Source organism: Lonchura striata, chromosome 19 (assembly GCF_046129695.1).
Source record: "Lonchura striata isolate bLonStr1 chromosome 19, bLonStr1.mat, whole genome shotgun sequence".
Lineage (NCBI taxonomy): Eukaryota > Metazoa > Chordata > Aves > Passeriformes > Estrildidae > Lonchura > Lonchura striata.
Genome location: NC_134621.1, coordinates 5,712,979 through 5,731,115, shown reverse-complemented (window position 1 = coordinate 5,731,115; position 18,137 = coordinate 5,712,979). Strand labels below are relative to the sequence as shown.

The 18,137-nt window shown below is 48.2% G+C and overlaps 3 protein-coding genes across 3 annotated transcripts in view; 1 reads left to right on the top strand and 2 right to left on the bottom strand.

Moving 5' to 3' along the window:
* The window catches only part of ACSF2 (acyl-CoA synthetase family member 2), a 36,815-nt gene extending 32,915 nt beyond the window's left edge, over positions 1–3,900 (bottom strand). The window contains exon 1 of the mRNA XM_021554988.3: positions 3,796–3,900. Coding sequence (XP_021410663.2) covers positions 3,796–3,884 — 89 coding nt within the window. The 5' untranslated portion in view covers positions 3,885–3,900. The remainder of the gene's footprint in view (positions 1–3,795) is intronic.
* A 3,703-nt stretch (positions 3,901–7,603) lies between these two features.
* LRRC59 (leucine rich repeat containing 59) lies at positions 7,604–11,922 on the top strand. Its single transcript, XM_021554923.3, has 7 exons — positions 7,604–7,833; positions 8,179–8,238; positions 8,754–8,912; positions 9,218–9,322; positions 9,908–9,980; positions 10,405–10,578; positions 11,119–11,922. Exons 1-7 carry the CDS (start codon positions 7,729–7,731, stop codon positions 11,361–11,363), a joined length of 921 nt encoding a protein of 306 aa, XP_021410598.1. The 5' UTR covers positions 7,604–7,728; the 3' UTR covers positions 11,364–11,922.
* Positions 11,923–13,344: 1,422 nt separating this feature from the next.
* Positions 13,345–18,083, bottom strand: EME1 (essential meiotic structure-specific endonuclease 1). The gene is made up of 8 exons (XM_021554855.2): positions 17,361–18,083; positions 17,150–17,277; positions 16,880–16,972; positions 16,344–16,465; positions 16,017–16,149; positions 15,385–15,500; positions 14,191–14,380; positions 13,345–13,848 (listed from the first exon to the last, which is right to left on the bottom strand). Exons 1-8 carry the CDS (start codon positions 18,037–18,039, stop codon positions 13,672–13,674), a joined length of 1,638 nt encoding a protein of 545 aa, XP_021410530.2. The 5' UTR covers positions 18,040–18,083; the 3' UTR covers positions 13,345–13,671.
* Between the last annotated feature and the right edge of the window lie 54 nt (positions 18,084–18,137).

Here is an 18,137-nt window from a genome sequence, read left to right as displayed (position 1 = left end):
CAAAGAGATGAAAGAACGCTCTGAAGAAAGACATTTATAAAGAAAGGTTCTATAAACCAAAAAGTAGTAAGAATTCTCCTAAAGCAAAGGCAGGGTGGATGCTCCTGGGAGAGCAGTAAAGCCCGTACAGCTCTCGCTGTCGAGGCAGGACAGGAATGAGAAGACTGACTCAGAAGGCTGTGAGAGTAAAACTCCTATTTATTCAAAATACACTGCTCTTTTATACAGAGCTCCGCAAGGACCAAATCTATTGGTTCTGAAGTGAAAACAACTCACCCCATTGGTGCAGAGTGCTTGATGCACAGTGATAGAACTTAACTATAAACAATGTGAAAAACAAGAGAGATAAAGAATTATTTACATTCTTTCCCAGCACTTTCCTAGACCTCTGCCTGGCTAGAAACTTTCAGTTTCTTCCTTTGACTGAATCTGAATCCCACATACAGCCATTTCCTGGTTGAAACAGAGATTGAAGAAGTCCCTGTCCCCTGGCATAGCTCACGAGGGCGATGAGGAACCCTCGGGATTTTTGTTAAAATGCTTAATGGGGCCAGCCACACTCTCATCTCCCTCAAGCCAAGTCATCTCCAGTGTCAGCAGAGCCTGTCCCTAAATTCCCTGCCCAAGGAGGGCTAGAGAGGGCAGGGAGCAGCTGTTGGCCTGGTTGTGCAAGAGCTCTTCCCTCCAGCATCATCTCAGGGGGCACTAGGAGCCAAGCAGGCTCAGCACTGGGAAAAATAAACAACAAAAGATCATCACAAAAAGAGACTGCAGAGAGGAAGAAATACTACAAAATTTAGATGGAGAAAATTCAATCAGAATCCAAAGTGTCCAGCTGAAACATTCTCCTTCTCTCTGTAGTCAGCCTTCAAAGAGGAACTTGCACGGCCCTGCATTCCCAGTGAAAAAGGGAGTATCTTGCACTGTCATGTCGTGGCAAAGCATTACACAGATCAGGCTCTCTGGGTTTCCTGTCTCAATATTTTCCAGACCTGAAGAGCCAAAAGGTTTCTCTAACTTTTTCAGAACCAGACTTTTAAACTAGAGGCAAGAAGGCACAAGGCTCCAGGTTTCATGGTTTGTCTTCCTCCCTACCCCCAAACATGAGGATGAAAGTGCATCAAAGAGCAGTAAAAGATATTATGAAGCTACATGCTGAAAAATACTGAGAAAATACTGCAGTATTTCACACTGTGAACACAGCTTGCTCTCAGAGGTCCCAAGTATTCACATTTTCAAATGAAAGCATCAGCAACACTGAAATTAGAGGCTAAGAAGGCTAAGATACCTCATGCTTATAACCCAGACACATTGACTCCTCTCAAAGCACTAATTCACATAATTTCTTCAAATGCATTAAAGCAAAAATCTCAGCTGCCATCAAGTCTGAGTTCCCCGAATTCTGGTCTGACATTGACACATGCTTCAGCATTTCTGTGTCACTTTGACAGTGTCAGAAGTGAAAAGTGTGGGATAAAACACAGCAGCCTTTTGGAAGCACTGGGGGTCAGGAGTGGAATAAAGGAGGCACACACAAGACATGTTCATTATCAGCAGCAGCATGCTGGAAATCACACAGGGCTGGTCTCCCTCCTGCCTACAGCCAGCAGCAAGAGTTTGTATCTGATCTGAGAGAATCTATCAAGAGACCTCTCGAAAGAAAGGATCCAAAGGATTTGGAAATAATCTCTGTGTTCATCTTTGTTACACAAAACGAGTAATTCACCCTTCACCTCTTCCTACAAAGCATCTGGTGCTGCTGGAGATAAAATGAGACCCACGGTCTGATATTACACCGGCTCTCATTTCCCTGGCTCAGCCAAAAGAGAGCAGATAAAACTCTGCTTGCTCTTGGGTGTCAGCACTGTAAACCACACCTTTTGGAGGGCACATGCCTTTTGTTAGCAGCACATTTCTGCAGCAAGCCAGCCTGCAAATGAGCCAGCCCTTCTATGGGCTGTTCCCACAAAACTCCAGAACCCTCAAGTTCAGCAACACAGCACAACAGAAAGACATCAGAGATCTGGGGGAAATGCATCCTCCTCCTCTTCCCTGCAAAAAGCGGGAGAGCAGCCAAACCCCAGCAATCCCAGAGCTCTTCTGCCTGGTGGCAGGAAGCAGAAATGATAAGACTGAAGCAAGCACTCTGAGTTAATCCTAGGAGCTGTTTGTATTTTTCCCTGAACAGCTCCAATCAAAGTCTGGAGTTGTTGACATAAGATAACCAATTCTGTTTTCACCTTTAACTCTTTACCAGTCTCTATAGAAATTATCAAAAGGGATGAGCGAGTAAACAAGGGAGTTAACCTGCTGTCCCCTTTGTAGTGTGAAGGACACTGACCTGCCCTGTGGTGCCATCACGTCAGCACCTGTGGGAAAGGCCCTGCCTTCCCAGAGCTTGGGAACTGTCCCAAATACAGAGTTCATACTTGGAGAGGTTCACAGATTCTGCCAGCTCCTTTGCTCATGGACATCTACCAGAGCCTCTCCCCAAAACAAGAGTTTTTGGGTCTTTTCTGTAACACGACTGCAATTAAAGGGTGGTAAAAATTAACTCTGCTCTGTCTTCATTCTGCTTTAATCTGTTGACTAAAGAGTTAATCAGATACTACTTTTTAAATTATTATTTAAAGTTCCCTGGGTTTTCAGACTCCTTCTGCAGCAACTTTCTGGTTTTGTTTTCCACTGTATCTCTCTGCCCTCTGCACTCTCCCTGCCAAAGGGATAAACAAACTGAGGAGTAGAACTTAATAAACTTTTTTTATAACATTACTAGAAAGAGTTTACTCTCTAAATACATGCTCTCTCTCCCCAAGGGCTTTGTGTTCTTGTCCCTCAGTTTCAATTCTGGGCTGAAGTGAGCTGCAGTGAATGTTGTCATGCTTCTCTTGTGATCCTACTTCCTAAGAACTGATTCTGAGAAGGCAATCTTCACACAACTATGATGAAGTGGCTTCAACACCTCACTCCTAATGTCAAACCAGCTGAAAAAACCCACCTAAACCCTGTCTGTGAAAAACAAGGAATGCCCCGCCTGATTCTTGGAATTGCTTACTGGAAGTCATCCCAGTGATTATTACTCTGAATACCAGCGAATCAATCAGAGCCTTTCCCAAAGCCAGATACTCCCCATTGCTGGTTTTTCACATGAACTTGCTCAAAGAGGCACCACTGAAGAAAAGCAAGGCAAAGAACTGGCCTGACTTCCCAAGCCCCAGAGCTTCTTGGTGTCCCACACTGCTTGGCCACCCAGCTACCTGGGGGCTGCAGGACCACAGGGGGACAGGGACACTGACAGCAAGTCAGAGCTCTGGAGGAAGATGGGGAAGCCATTTGATAAACTTCACATTGCTGCAATCTAGATGGAGCCGCTGCACAAAGTTCAGCCCTTGCCATGCCTTCACTTCCCTTCTCCTGCTGTTCAGGGCTCATCCCTGCCCCGGCCCACTCCCAGGTGGGGTGAAGCAGATCCAGGGGATACAGCCTGCCTTCTGCCACTTTGGAAGGGTCTGGGGATGACAAGGGTGAATATGCCCTCCCTGCATGCAGCCACTGGCCTAGCTGGATATTCACAGCACTGATAGTCCCTGTCCCCCATCACACATGGTCTCCATCCTCTGCAGCCTCTGTGCCCTACAGCTCCCCGACCCCAGAGCCCTCTGCCCCCTATAGCCCCTATTCCTTCTCACCCACAGCCCCCTGCACCCTTTAATTCCCTTACAGCCCCAGTCCCCTACAGCCCCACAGCCCTCTACCCCTACATCCCGCACCTCCCGCTCCCCAGCCCGTCCCTACCTGCCCGGCGGGGCTCCGCGCTGCCCGCCCGCCCGGCGCAGGAGCTGCAGCCCGTGCCGGGCCAGCGCTGCCAGACGGGCCACGGCCATTCCTGCAGCGGCAGCACCCCGCAGCACCCCGCAGCACCCCGCGGACCCGGCCCGGCCCGCGCCGCCGCTCGGTGCCCCGGGCGCCGCGCCCCGCCCCGGCCCCGCCCCGCCCGCCGCTCCCGGGACCCTCCGCCGGCCGGGGGGAGGCACCGGGGGAAGGGAAGCACAGAAAGAGCCAGCCCTGCCCGGTCCGCGAGAGGGACTGCGGGCTCAGACGGAGCCCCCAGAGTCCCGCCGGGCATCTCCCCATCCATCCTCTGCCGGTCCCCAGCCCAAGCTGCCCACCACAATTTCTTCCCTGCACATTTCTGGTCCGCTATCTCTTCTTGAGATAATGGGCAGGCCTGCTCCATCAGCCTGACCCAACCACTGTTACACCCGAATAAGCCTCTCCACTCAAATGAGTAGAGACTGACTTTGGTGCAAGACAAACACCATTATTTGCCTCTACCTGTCTCCACTTGTATCACTTGGTGCCTGAGCCCTGTGAGTCACCAACTGCCCTCCAGCCCTATGCCATCAATGAGTTATCAGCTAGCACCTCACTAACACCTGTATGCACTCCCTGTGGAGGAGAAGAGAGCAGCTAGGAACGGCAGAGCTGCTCCAGGGCTGGGCAGGCTGAGACCCCCCTCACCTAAGCACAGAGGTGTGGGGCTGCTGAGCTCTGCATCAGCACTGATGCTCAAGAGGTGACACAGTGTATGTGTATCACATCATGCACAATGGCGCTGACAAAGAGCGTAAATATCAACCTCAGAATGGTGAATCTCAGACATCAAAGCCAAAACTGTGCTTGCGACAGAGTGAAATACCAACTGCCACCAGATCTCTAGTGTCTGACACTTGCTTTTAGAAATTAAGGATTTTCCCCAATGTGCATCTAGTTCACAAGGAATTTGTTTGGTGGCAGCAGTGACAATGTCTTCTTTGTTAGGGAAAGGGAGAATTTTTTTCCCTTGAAATGTGAAAAACTTGCCTTGGCTGCAGAGGGCAGCCAGAGATCTTCTGAGCGTCTGGGAATGGTCTCCAACCCCAGGCTGGCATGGTCAGCTCAGCCCCAGTAAGGAGCATTAGATCACAATTAGATCGACTGTGTTCATCCCTCTTCCCTCAGCATTTCCTGCTCCATTCTCCTTGCTAATGTTCTTGCAGCCCCTAGCAGAGTGCACAGATGCACCTTGTGCTATGCTTTGTCTTTGTCTTGTGGAGCTTCAAAGTCTTTCTAGCCTGCGTGCACGGATACCTCCTCCAGTCAGCCCCACTGGACCCAGCAGCCAGGTGAGTTTCTGGATTCCCACAGGGGATGTAAAGCTGTGTGACATCTGTGGCCAGAAGTTGTCCTTCCACTGTTTGGCCAGAGCAGAGCAACTGTCTTTGTGCTGAAGGAGCATCAGAGCTCTCAGTATTGTATAACCACAGAGAAAAAAAAAAAAATCAGTGCAAACGTGTAATAAATAAAAATAAAGATGACTTTTGGCTTGATCTTCCCACATTATGGTTTTTAGCCTAGATGGTGAGTCCCAGTTAAAGAAAGAATTAAACCATGAATTATGCAGAAATGTCACCCTGACATTTGAGTATGTTTGTTTGAGATGGTAGTGATTTTGGCTAGAGATCAAATCAAAGGACCCCTGAAGCAGTAACATTTCATACACCATTGCATAAGGTAGCATTCATTTCTAATCAAGATTTTCAAATCTGTTAATCACAAACAAGTAGGTAGGTTTTGTAACCCATTACACCCTTGTTTGGTTTTGCCAATGGCTCTTGGATTTTTCAAACACAGATTTTAGTCTCTGTATTTCCCAGATATGCAGAGGGTCTTGCTCAGGCCCCCTCAGAGCCCCTCTGGGTTTTGTTCTCCAGAGCAGGACTGTCTTTGGTGCTGTTCCATGGAGGGGAACAGCACTGCACATCACATGAATCCCTCTCTGGCTCAGGGTAAGGAGTGGATCAGTAATCAGCTGCTGCCTTGGAGATCTGGTTTCCCCACCATTCCCTGGAGCAGGTCTTCTCTGGCTCTTCCCTCCAACAACAAACGTTGTTGTGAAATCTGATGTATGGAGGGAGCTTCTTGGATAAGTAGACCTCACTCCTCTCAGATGAGGGCTCTGTGATTTCTGCTCACATTTGGAAGAACAATAACATGCTCTGAAAATCTTCCATAATCTCCTGGACAGGAGACACCTTAAACTCAGGCAAACTTTATTGTAGTTTCTACGAGGCAAATCCTTGTGTGCTACTTTGGCATGCCTTTGTTCAGAGAATCCTGTGGCCTCAGTTACCTCAGTACTGAGCAAATAAATTGGTTTCTGGGTGTTGGAAGAAATTCACTGGCAGCTTACAAACAAACTAATGCATCCACAGAGTAGATGGGCTGCAATAGTGAAAACATCTTTGCAATGTCCCAAACATCACATATAGCACAGAAGTCAGGAAATTCATGCTGTAATCCCAGTACCAGGTAACACTAATTTGGCTCTGCCCCAGGCTCCTTTCTCTTTCACTGACTTTCTCCACAGAGTGCCCTGCTCCTGTGGGACTGGAGCCTTGGGAGCAAAGCAGGAATATCCATTAAGTGTCCCTCCTGTGAACAGACATTGTGGGGTAATGTAACAGCCAAACTGAGAGGGAGTTCAGCCCCTGGATTATGGAGAGTGTGGACAGATATAAGCAGCTATATCAGGTATTGCAAAACAAGGTATACATCCTTGGGTTTCTGTTGGGATTATCGGCCATAAACCAGTTGGTTCTCTGTGTGTCAGGTGATGTGACTGGATGCAAAACCGCCCCTGCTCATGGGTCTTGGCTGGGAGTTCTCCTGCCTTCTGCAGGGCTGTTTCATGTAGCCCAGATCTAAACTCCTGCCAACCTGGCCAGGGTTCCAGGGCTGGTGGGACAGTTGCAAGGATGCCCTGAGCTGTGCCAGTGTGTCCCAAAATAGGCTCTCCCACCCAGTGTACAGGAGGCCAACCCAAACCCAGAGTTGTAGTATTTGATTTATTTACAGTTCTGCACTGGATGGCAAATCCACAAAGCCAGCATGACAACTGTCAAAACTTTTGACTGTTTATATATTTTAGCAAACAAAAGGCATTAATGTTCATTGGCTACGAGTTATCTGGTTCTCATATCAATTAGTATTCTATCTTCCAATGCCTAATGATTTTTTTCACTTCCCATACTAATTAGTCCACAGTCTTGTCTCTCTTCTTTTGGGTTGGTGGGTTTCTTGGGTCTGTGTCCATGAATAGGTGGTCATAATCTACTCCTGACAGAACTACCTTTTACCTGCTTGGAGCTGATTCAACCCAATTGCTGAGCCAGCTTTATTAGTTTCTTCCTTATCTTGGAAATTCTGCCTAATGTTCTTGTAGCCCATAAATCCTGCATTCCTTGTACCCACTATCAGTAGTACATCCTTCTTCCCAAGCTTTGTTAACATCCCATTACATCTGAGATCATCGCATCAACATTAAACCCTAACAAGACAATTCTACCAACAAGTAATTCGTCTTTCTAAGCGCTCAGAGCTTATTAGCGGTTGTCTGCTTCGGGGATTAAATCTCCTTTCTTTTTGCTTAGGTTTGAAAGAGATCGAGCATCAGGTAACGTTCTTTCTTAGGGTAACTCGGTGTCCTGCGGCGCCGGTGCGGCCCCGCTCCGGGCCGGCAGCGGGCGCGCTCGGGGCGGCTGGCGGGGCCCGTGCAGACGTGGCCGCGGAAGTGGGTGGCGGGGCCGGGCCGTGCCACGCCGGGCTGGGCTGTGCCGTGCCGAGCCGTGCCGAGCCGCTCCGAACCCAACCGAGCCGCATCCCCCGCGGGCAGCCGCCGACGGAGCCATGTCGCGGGGCAGCGGGAAGGGGATCAGCCTGAAGGATAAGCTGGATGGGAACGAGCTGGACCTGAGCCTCTGCGACCTGAACGAGGTGCCGGTGCGGGAGCTGGTGAGTCTCCGGCCGTACCCCCCCCGGCGGGGCTGGGGACCGCCTGCCGGTCCCCGGGAAGGAGCAGCGTAGGGGAGCTGGATGTGCTGGGGGCTTGTGAGCTGGCCTGCAGGTATTGAAAGCAGCGAGGTTCTGTCCCGCGGGCCCGACAGCCGCTAGTCACTGCTGTCCCGGGATAAGAACCTTTTTGGATACAGAGATGGATCCGGAGATGACGTGGCCTCGGAGCAGCCGCGGGGGATGGACAGACTGACGCGGGAGAAACCGCAGAGGCCGAAGCAGAACAGGTGTCAGAGGGGGTCGGGTGAACCTCCATGTTCATTCAGTGCTTTATTTGTCTTTCAGGCCGCTCTTCCGAAAGCTACTATCTTGGATTTGTCCTGTAACAACCTCATTTCCTTGCCGGTAAGGTGCTAGAGAGCCTCCGTGGGGATGTGTCTGCTGGGAAATATTTGGAAAGATAGCTGGTGCTTCAGGAGAGGCTCACCAGGCACCGTGGAACTGGCATTTTCACTGCCCTGGGGTGGCTGAATGACTCGTTGTCAGTGACGGGTCAGTGCTGGCAGTGATTTGGCTGAGGCAGGAGAGAGTACAGGGTTGAACTGTGTGAAGATTGCAGTACACTCCTTCCAGAGCATCCCCAGGTTAATAGAGAGGACTTTCATCCGCAGTGGAGACTTGGGTTTGTTCCTGTCATATTGTCATCCATAACCTTCTCAGTCTGTCTATCTGTCCTACTGTGTCTCACCTCCATCTTCCAAGGCAAAGGAGGAGAGTAATCTTCCTCCATCACAGTCTTGTAGTAAATCAAGGATGTGTGCCTGATGCAAGGTGCAGGCTGTCTCCACATACTTCCCACTTAGGTTCTTCCATAAAGGCGCTAACCGGCTTTCTCTGGGTTTTCTTTGTTTGGGTTTTAGTCAGACTTCTGCAGTTTGATGCATCTGGTGAAACTGGATTTGAGTAAAAATCGGTTGCAACAGCTGCCCTTGGACTTTGGCCGCCTGGTCAATCTGCAGCACCTGGACCTTCTGAACAACCGCTTGGTCACCCTGCCAGTCAGCTTTGCACAGCTCAAGGTAAAACTGTTTGCTGGGCAGTTACGTAAAGCTTTGGGATGCAGCCCAGGGTCTTGTGATCCTGCTCAAGTTGATTTCTCTGGTAAAGCATCCATCCTGCTGACTACTCATTCCAAAATTCAGCTGGGTCTGCATCACAGCTCAGTGAAAATCCTCTCAGTCTATTGAAAACAACTCTGCTCATTTTCTGTACCTGTTTCATTAATGTGAAAACTAAGCAGTTCTTTGCTTCTGCTTCGGATCTCTTAAATAATTCCAGGACTGCTGTGCTCTTACAGCCTCCCCTTTGTTGTGATTTTTTGCAGAACCTGAAGTGGCTGGATCTGAAGGACAATCCCCTGGATCCTGTCCTGGCTAAAGTGGCAGGAGACTGTCTGGATGAGAAGCAGTGTAAGCAGGCTGCTGTCAAGGTAAGGAGTCTGGTTTTATTGTATTTTTTTTTTTTTTTCCTTTAATGGCTTTGCCAGTGATTCTTTCTCTGCTTAGTGAGCTGGGTATCTGCTGCAGGAGCCCAGCCCAAAGTTTCTTCAGGGAGTGAGGTGCAGGTCCACTGCACTGACTTCCCTATTGCTATGCTTGTGGAGAGCAAACACCCGGCTGAGGAGGATGCTTCTCCATTGGTGGAGTGAAGAGAGGATGAAATACTGGTTCCCAAGAAAATAGAGGCATAATAAGACATAGTAATTCATGCCTGTGCTGATAGCACAAAAAGCTCTGGAGAAGTTCTGGCAAACATAAATAGAAATGTTCTGTGATCCTATGTATCACTGAGCACCAGTTTGCCATGTTTGTTTTTAACAGGAGGATTGGCTTTTTTACAACAGAAACTCACACAAGTTGTGAGTTCTTTCCAGTGCTGTAGCTGTAGGGATAGGGGAGGGTTGGGAGTCAGCCCCAGCTGCTTGTTCTAAGCCATACTCCATCTGTTCTGTTCTGAACTGACTGTGCCACTGGGCTTCTGCACAGCCCTCAGGTTGTTTTCTTGGCTTTTTAAGGTACTGCAGCACATGAAAGCAATCCAGTCCGAGCAAGATCGACAACGGCAGCGGAAACTCCAGGCAGAGAGAGGTAGGGACAAACAGCCCCCACGTGCAGTCTGCTGAGGACTGCTCTTGGTCTAACACATCCAAACATTCTGATCACCATCTAATAAATTGCCATCTAACATATACTTGTAGCCAAAGTAGTCAAAGCACTCAAGGAATAGTAGAGTAAAATGGCTGGAGGGAGAAATATAGCAGGGGAGTAGTGTATGTGATTCCTTGGCCTGAGGAATAGTTAAATCTCTAGATGGAATGTGCTATAGGTTATCTACGAAACTTGAAAGAAAAGCACAGCAAAATGCAAGGTATGTAATACTAAATAAAATTATAAAAAAAGATGATAGTTGTTTAATTGGCTTCCTCATTCCAGTTGGGACAATAAGGTAGTAAGGAAAATGGCAGTGACAACCCTCTTACATAAAAGGGGAAAACTTGCTGTTAACCCCCAGAAATGGAGAAGAAGCGTGAAGCAGAACAGCGAGCAAAGGAGGCTCTGGAGAGAGAACTGCGGAAGCGAGAGAAGGCAGAGGAAAAAGAGCGCAGAAGGCGGGAGTACGATGCTCAGAAAGCTGCAAAACAGGAGATGGAAAAGAAAACAAAAAAGGAAACAGTGCACACCCGAAGTAAGTAGCGTCCATTTTGGGTGGGATTGTGTCAGGTTTCATTGTCATCAGCTTGTGATGCTGCCTGAATTGCTTTCATGCAGCCCAGGTACTGGGAGACTGGGAAATGGTGGGACTGGGACAGTAGGTGGAATTTAGAGTTCTGATAAACTCTGCTGCTGTGCCCTTTTCCCCTTTGCCTGTGTTCCCATGAACTGTGGAGCTACAAGTCAGGAAGTTCTCCAGCTGTTCCTAATGAGAACCGCCCTCCACTCACTATTTCTTAATTCTATTGAGCTACATTTGCATAATCAGATCTTTTGCAGCACAGAGGTCCTTTACACCCTCTTCACTGCTGCCCATGAAACTGGATCTGAAACTTTTCATCCTAAGCAGTTACATCCTGCAAATCTACTTATTTATCAGAGCTAAGTGATGAAAATTCACAAAAAAAGCCAAGTTCAGTGGAGGATTAAGTATCTTACTTGAACAGTTTGTGAGGATAGCCTGTTACAGTTGATTAATTCTTCCCATTCTGCCCTGTTCGTGTTCTCACTGCAGAGCCGGCCTCCAGCTCCCGTCCCCCTCAGCCCCCCCGGCACAAGGCCTCGTGGTCGCGGTCAGTGCTGAGAGTTCTGCTCTTTGTGCTGTTCTGCATCCTCTGTACTGTGGCTGCCTGCAAGCTGACGGAGCTGCAGCATCAACCCCTGTGTGTCAGCGTGAACACCCTCTACGAGGACGTGGTGGCTGCTCTGCAGAACCACAAAACCCTGCAGAACATGCTACAGCACAACTCGCACCAGTGATTGTCCTGGATGGGCACTTGCTTCGTCAGCATCTCCTTCCACCATCTACGCAGCCAGAATTCCTATGGAATTGTGTTCTGATGAAACTGCTTTGAACCAGTCAGCGTTGGTTTGCTGGTCCACTCCACAGAGCAGAGCTATTGTTCAAACTATCTTTGTTGTGCATGTCTCTCAGTTGGCCTGTAACTCCCATTATTTGTGCACGTTAAACCTAAACTAGTTACCACTCCTTGCCTCCAAGTTGTGTCCACCAGGATTGTGAGGTACAGGAAGCTGACAGTCTATGGGAATGGGAACAAGCAGCCCTCACATCATCTGGATGAGACAGCTGTAGCTGTGAGCTAGAGGTGGAAGGTTTTTAATACATATCCATTCCTTGCTCTCATTTCTGTTCGTGCTAAAAATGGTGGTATGGCTGTATGGGAATAATACACTAAGGCCCGACTCCAAGACCAATTACAGGCATGTAGGATGGCTGTGCATCCCTATGTTGGAGCAAAGAGGCTGATGTGCTATTGAAAGAAGCTGAAAATTTTCAATACAACAGTTTTCACAGCAATTTGTCTGAACTGTATGTTTATGTTGTTAACATAGTTTTAATTTTAATTAGGCCTTTTTAGGAATAGCCACAAATGATTTCCAAGTGCATGGGAATAATTCCTGCCTGCTGCAGCTGCAGAAGCAGCACTGGGTGGCACTGTGGGAGCACTGCTGGCAGGAAAGGGGAAGCCTCGGGGCTGGGGGAAGGCTGGGAGGTTTGGTGGGCTGCACCTCAAGAGAAAAACTCACCTCTGCAATGGTCTGTCAATTATTTAGAATTTCCTTTAAAATTACTAGAAATAATTAATTTTAAAATTCCCTTACCTTCCATCAAGTAGAAGTTTTTCGTATCCTTAAGGGTTTTGTGAGTACTTAAAATGAAGTGCAAGTTTCAGAGAATATCTGTGCTGCAGACTCCACTGAGACATTCTACACTGGTCTCCAGAATCATTCCCTCTTCTCATACCTGGGATTATTGCCAGGAGCAGTGCTATGGGGAAAGCATCACAGCAGTAAACCTTCATTTTTCTGCAACCCAATGGTAAGATTGTGGTTCCTTGAATGTCACACAGGAGAGAGCAGCAGCACAAGTATCAGATTAAAGGAAGGAAAGGCTGCCTTAGGAGGGTGCATGTTTTCAAAGCTTCCTTCGAACACCTTTAAGCTTTGCTTTGGGTGTCTAACTCATCCAATTCTTCAAAATATCCTTACTCTCTATACAGAAATGTTCAGGAAAATGACAAACAGCATCTAAAGCAATGTTTCCTCCATGCAGCCCTTCCTGCCAACATCCAGATGAGTGCTGCATGGGTTGGTGAGCACGGGTTTACACAGTTCATACATTCAGGTCAGCAGCACTTCTGGTCAGGCCAGGGCTCCAGCTGGATGCCTGGAATGAGTAGGGTAGGTAGGGATTTTTCCACTAGAGGCAGCAGGGTTCCAAAGAGTTAATTTCCACACGTGGGATGCAGTTTAATTCTCTGAGCACTCATCTCAGCAATGCTGTTACAAAAACCCTCAACTGTCCTTGTGTGCACACAAGTGCTGATGGCTGCATGGACAGGCCGTGGTCCCCAATCTAATTAAAAGGAAGCCTTTTCTGCCAACTGTTTAGACCTCCTAATTCCAGCTCATATAATCAGATTTCAAGACCCTCTCTAGATTAAGCCGTCTGGAGACTGAATCAGAGCACTCTAAACTTGCATCTGAAAATTAGTCTTACTCATTCCCACCTGCTACAGCGGAACAAAGTTTTGTGATGTAAAGTTCTTTCACCTTGCTAGAGCAGGTGCTGGGGGGCAGCACCATGTTGCTCTAGCTTCAGGATTTGCCCTAAATGAGAGAGAAGGTAAGTCCTTGCAGTTCAGGAGAGCAACAGGAAGTATTCCTTTCAACAGAAGACATACTAGTCTATTCAAGACGCCATGTTAAGAAGCAAAGGTTTTTCTTCAAAATTATTTATTTTATAGAAAGACAAAACATCAGTACTACAAACGGTATGCAACTCGTGTGCTTAGGGAAGATGTTCACCATCTCTTTTGTGTAAACTCCTGCTATTCAACAACTTTATCCAACTTTTTTCCTGCCACAGTAAAGTCTAAACGTGCTTCAAACAACGATCAATTAGTGTTATCTAAGCACTTCTTCACAGAAGAAAACTGAAAACTTGACCAGACAAATGGTAAAAACTCTTATTCCCTGGAGGTACCCAGTGAAATCCAAAACTGAACACTTAACTGAATAAACAGTACAACTCTTTTTCCCCGTGCTAGCCAGTAAAATCCAGACAGAGGTCAGGATCGTGGGAAGTCATCTGCAGATAGATGCGTCGGGATAGTTCCGGCCCAATGCGCCGGCAGGTGGCCGTCACCCCCTCCCCACGGTGCACAGGGATATTGGCCAGCATGTTCTCCCGCTCCTGGTCCGAGGAGCACCTCTCATAGGCCTAGAAGTAACACAAAGGCAACAATGGGGTCACCCGCTTGCATCCATTGCTCAAAAAAACAATCAAAGCTATGCACCTGCACCTGCTCTGCCCTTCCATGTTTTCCACTCATTTTTCACCTGGTCTCTGCCCAAATCCCATCTGTGAGCTTGGAGAGCAGAGCCAGTGCTGCTGTTTCATTGGGAAGCCATTACAGTGGATGCCAAGGAATCAGTTCCTTCGCTAACTTACTGAACTGCTCATGCAGAATCACTAATTTAATACTGATTAAATTACTTCTTCCACTCCCTGCATGAGCCGGCTGCCTGTACACAGTGCTGGGTATCCCTGAGGCATCCTCACCTGGATCAGAAGCTGAGGAGAAGGGTAGGCAGACACAATAGCCTCAGCCATCTCAGAGTTGACACGGTTAAGTTGCTGTAACTGCCTCTTCCAAACTTTCAAGAGACCCTTTCCAGAAGAATCCACCTTCACCCCTTTGCAACAGTCCTTCTCCAAGTACAAAGAGAACCCTGTGTTCTCTCGCTCTCGCCTAGGGAGTACAAGGAATGAGGAAGCAAATGAGACAATGAGGCTGTGAAGAAAATCCTGTCCCCCATCTGTAGTCACAGAGCCAGTGTGCCCTCCCTCACCTGAGCTGTCAGACGGATCAAAGGAAACATGAATAATTTGACTCTGTTTTCTTTACAAGGAGTACCAACTTTAAGACCCAGATTGCTACTGAAAAAGAAACAATCCTGTACTCAGCAGCAATCTCGACACAAGCAAACTTGCAGACAAAGTGGTAAACAAGAATTCACCTTCTGGCCATCAACCATAATAAAGCACTTCTAGATGTCATTTTAAATGACAGCTCATCTCTTGTCATGGATGACATGAAAACCCAGCAGCTGCTGTGACAGGAAAGCCAGCATTGCGTGAGACTGCACAAGATGGTTTTCTTAACTATCACTATGCTGGCCTCTGTAATCCATGGAAAGAGTCAAGTGGTTCATTCTCAGGTAGGTCTCTTGGTTACACACTGAAGAAAAACTGGCATTCTAATAGCCAACCCTACTTGCATTCCCTTCCCACTCCAAAAATCTGACCCAGAACAAGAGCTCTTATTGATGTCAAAGCTCCAGTGTGAAACCTGAAGGTGGTGAGGCACCAGAACAAACTGCCCAAAGATGCAGATACCCAAAGAAGTTGTGAATACTCTGTCCCTGGAAGTGTTAAGGCTGGATGGAGTGCTCAGCAATCCAGTGTAGTGGAAGGTGTCCCTGCCTGTGGCAGGGGGTTGGATTAGATCATCTTTAAGGTCTCTTCCAACCCCAATCAGCCTGTGACTATGAAACCAGGGTCTATCCTGACCCCTCTGTGGGCAGGACATCCATTTCAAGAACAAGTCCTGTGTTGAAGGAGCTGCAATAGCAGATGTTCTGTCACCTGCACCTTTGAGAACCATTATTCCCAGTGTTGTACCTGCTATCCCTTCCCAGTAGCTGAAAGTGCAGCCTCTCCAAAGGTAGGGCCAAACCTCCTCTGCTTACTCACTTGTATGGTGCCTCAGCCACAGCCTTTGTGAACATAGTGGCATACTCCCCAATCTCCTCACTGCTCTCAAAAATGCTGACTTGGACTTGTGTGCTCAGCTGCAGATCCACCAGGGCCTGTATCACCATTGGGAACAACAAATGGCACAATCAGTCTTGTTGCATCAAATTCCATTTTTGTCTGGAGCATAAAAGGGTCACAAACATCCTGCTGTAAAACAAGAACATTCACTCTCTCTCCATTTTGGGAACAGTTAACTTAAGACACTGATGTATTTAGGGGCAGGCTGTCTCCTGACAGTTAATATCACCTCAGTGTCCTCTGAGCTGCCTCAGCTCCTCTGTGGCTCTTGTTATGAACAGGCCACCACCAGTGGGCTTTGCCAAAGGGCCATGAAGGGCAAGAGGTGCTGAGACTGACATCAGTATCCAGGTGAATGCGACACAGGAGTCTGTGTGGGAACAGCAATGTGACTGAGCAGTAGGGAACTGACCCCAGAGCTCTGCCCACAGACTGATGGCCTAATGAATAATGAAAGCCAGACTCCCACCCACAAAACTGTGTGACTGGGTCAATTGTTCAAATACTGGGAGACAAGAGATGATGGCTGCATGTGTTTTAAAACCACTCACTTCTTTCACATCCATTCTGGATAAGTCCAGGCCACAATCCTTAACCTGTTTTTTTCTCCTTTCTCCACGTTTCTCTTGATTCCCACTTGCTGCTGCCTGTCGCAGCCTTTGTTTTGGCTGAACTTGGAGAGACCTAAAAAGAGTAAAGTAAGACTGGGGTGACAGTCTGGATGGACCTTTGTTTCTGTTTCTGTATTAAAATTGGTGGAACAGTTCTGGGAATACCTCTTAGACTCCAGTCTTTGCTAGAAAGAATTAACATAAACACCTATGGAATTTTTCAAGGCCAGAGAAAACACAGAAACATTTGGAAGGAAGAAGTCTGACCTGAAATAATTTTCTACTCCAACTACTGCCAGAGCCAGAATTCTCCCAGGCATTTTCTCCATAATATGAGCTACATAGCTCTGCAGGGTCTCCTTCTGCCTTTCTGCACAGCCATCAGCATTCTACAAAGATGAGTTGGAAAAATAAGGAGTTAAACCATTTTTAGGTATACAGAGAAGCACAGCAAATTATGGCCCTGGTTGTAGGTCTGCAGAGACTTCAAGTTCACCCTTGCTCTTCAAGGCAAGCAGGCAATACTTGATCCCATGTAAGGTTAGAGCAGAAAGAAGGAGAAAAAGTTAAACCCACTTGATATAACTCTTCAGAGGAATGTGTGAAAAATTTTAACTAGCAAAGACAGCTTGTCAGAACTTTACATTATACAGCCCATTAGTGGCTTCTACACCCAGATTTCTGTTTCAGTGAAACCCTGCATTCCTCCCACACCAAAACCTTCCTGCCACTAAGAGGGATGCTAAAACACCCGTTTTACATCAAGGCATTTTCAGGAGCAAAAGAGTCATAAGCATTCTCACTTGCTTGTAGTTGTGAACCATGGACAAAAACTCCTCCAAGCCAAGCAGAACCAGAACATTTGGTTCTTCTGTCCATTCATCTCCTCCTCCCATCTGTTCAGATATGAAAACAAACAGGCCACAGTCTGTTTAGAATTCTCTCAGACTCCCACTCAAACCTCTGAGCAGGGAGATTAGAGGGTGCTCACTTGAGTTGCTAAATAAAATTACTAACGACTGCAAATAACACATGAGGAAAAGGACAAGATTATCAAAATTTTGCTCACATACCTGTGATGTCACTGTCTTTCTCCTCCAGGTGATGCTGCAGGGAACAGCGTGGTTCTCAAACACACAGGAATAACTGGCAGCTTGCAAAGCACTAAGGATCTGCTCGCCACCTTCTACCTGTAAGATGACTGAAATCGATGCACGGGTCAGGCCCCCAGAGAGAGGAGACAACAGTCAGTACAAGGCAGCTGCAGGCTGCGAGGACAACTACCTGGATCTAGCACCACTGTTATGTATTTCTGGCACTCTCCTGGCCGCTGAGCTTTCAGCATCTTGGCAATGACTCTCTTCCTCTCTTTTTCCTCTTCCTGCTTCCCTTTCTTTGCTTCTTGCTCCTTCCTTCTCTGCCACGCATTCTGGCAGATTGCCTCCCGTTCCTTCTGACTATATTGTCGCTTTTTGAGAGGCAGCGATGTTTCTGGCCTTTCTCTGCTGGCCGGGGAGCTACTAGGCCTGTCAGAGTCGACTGGCAAGGAGCACAGGGAGGATCCCGCAACACCGCGTGTACCATTCTCACTATCACAAGCTATTTCTTCAGACGGCGTCACGTCTTCCCAAAGCTCTCCGCTCCCAGGAGCCACCAGGTGATCACTGGCACAAAAAACCCCAGATGCCTCTTCTTTATCACCAGCGCCCAGGTTGAAAGGGTCAGGCCCTGCCTTCACCATCATCTCGACCGTCTCATGCAAAGGGACTACTTCCATCGCCTCCTCATCCACCTCTTCGCCCTCGCTGCTCACTATCTTGACAACCTCTTCCGCTTCAGGATCAGGAGATGGCGACCGCGGGCGGCTGGGCTCGCCGAGGCATGGGGACGGCTGCAGCAGGTAGGCGAAGGAGGGCAGGCGCTCCTCGTCGCTGCTCTCAGTCCCGGACTCGCTCTCCGCCATCTCCCCCGTCCCTTCGGGGGCCCCGCGCCCGCCTGAGGGCAAAGCCCGCGCCGGCCGCTGGTTGGGCCGGAGGCGCGCGCAGCGGGCGGTGATTGGCC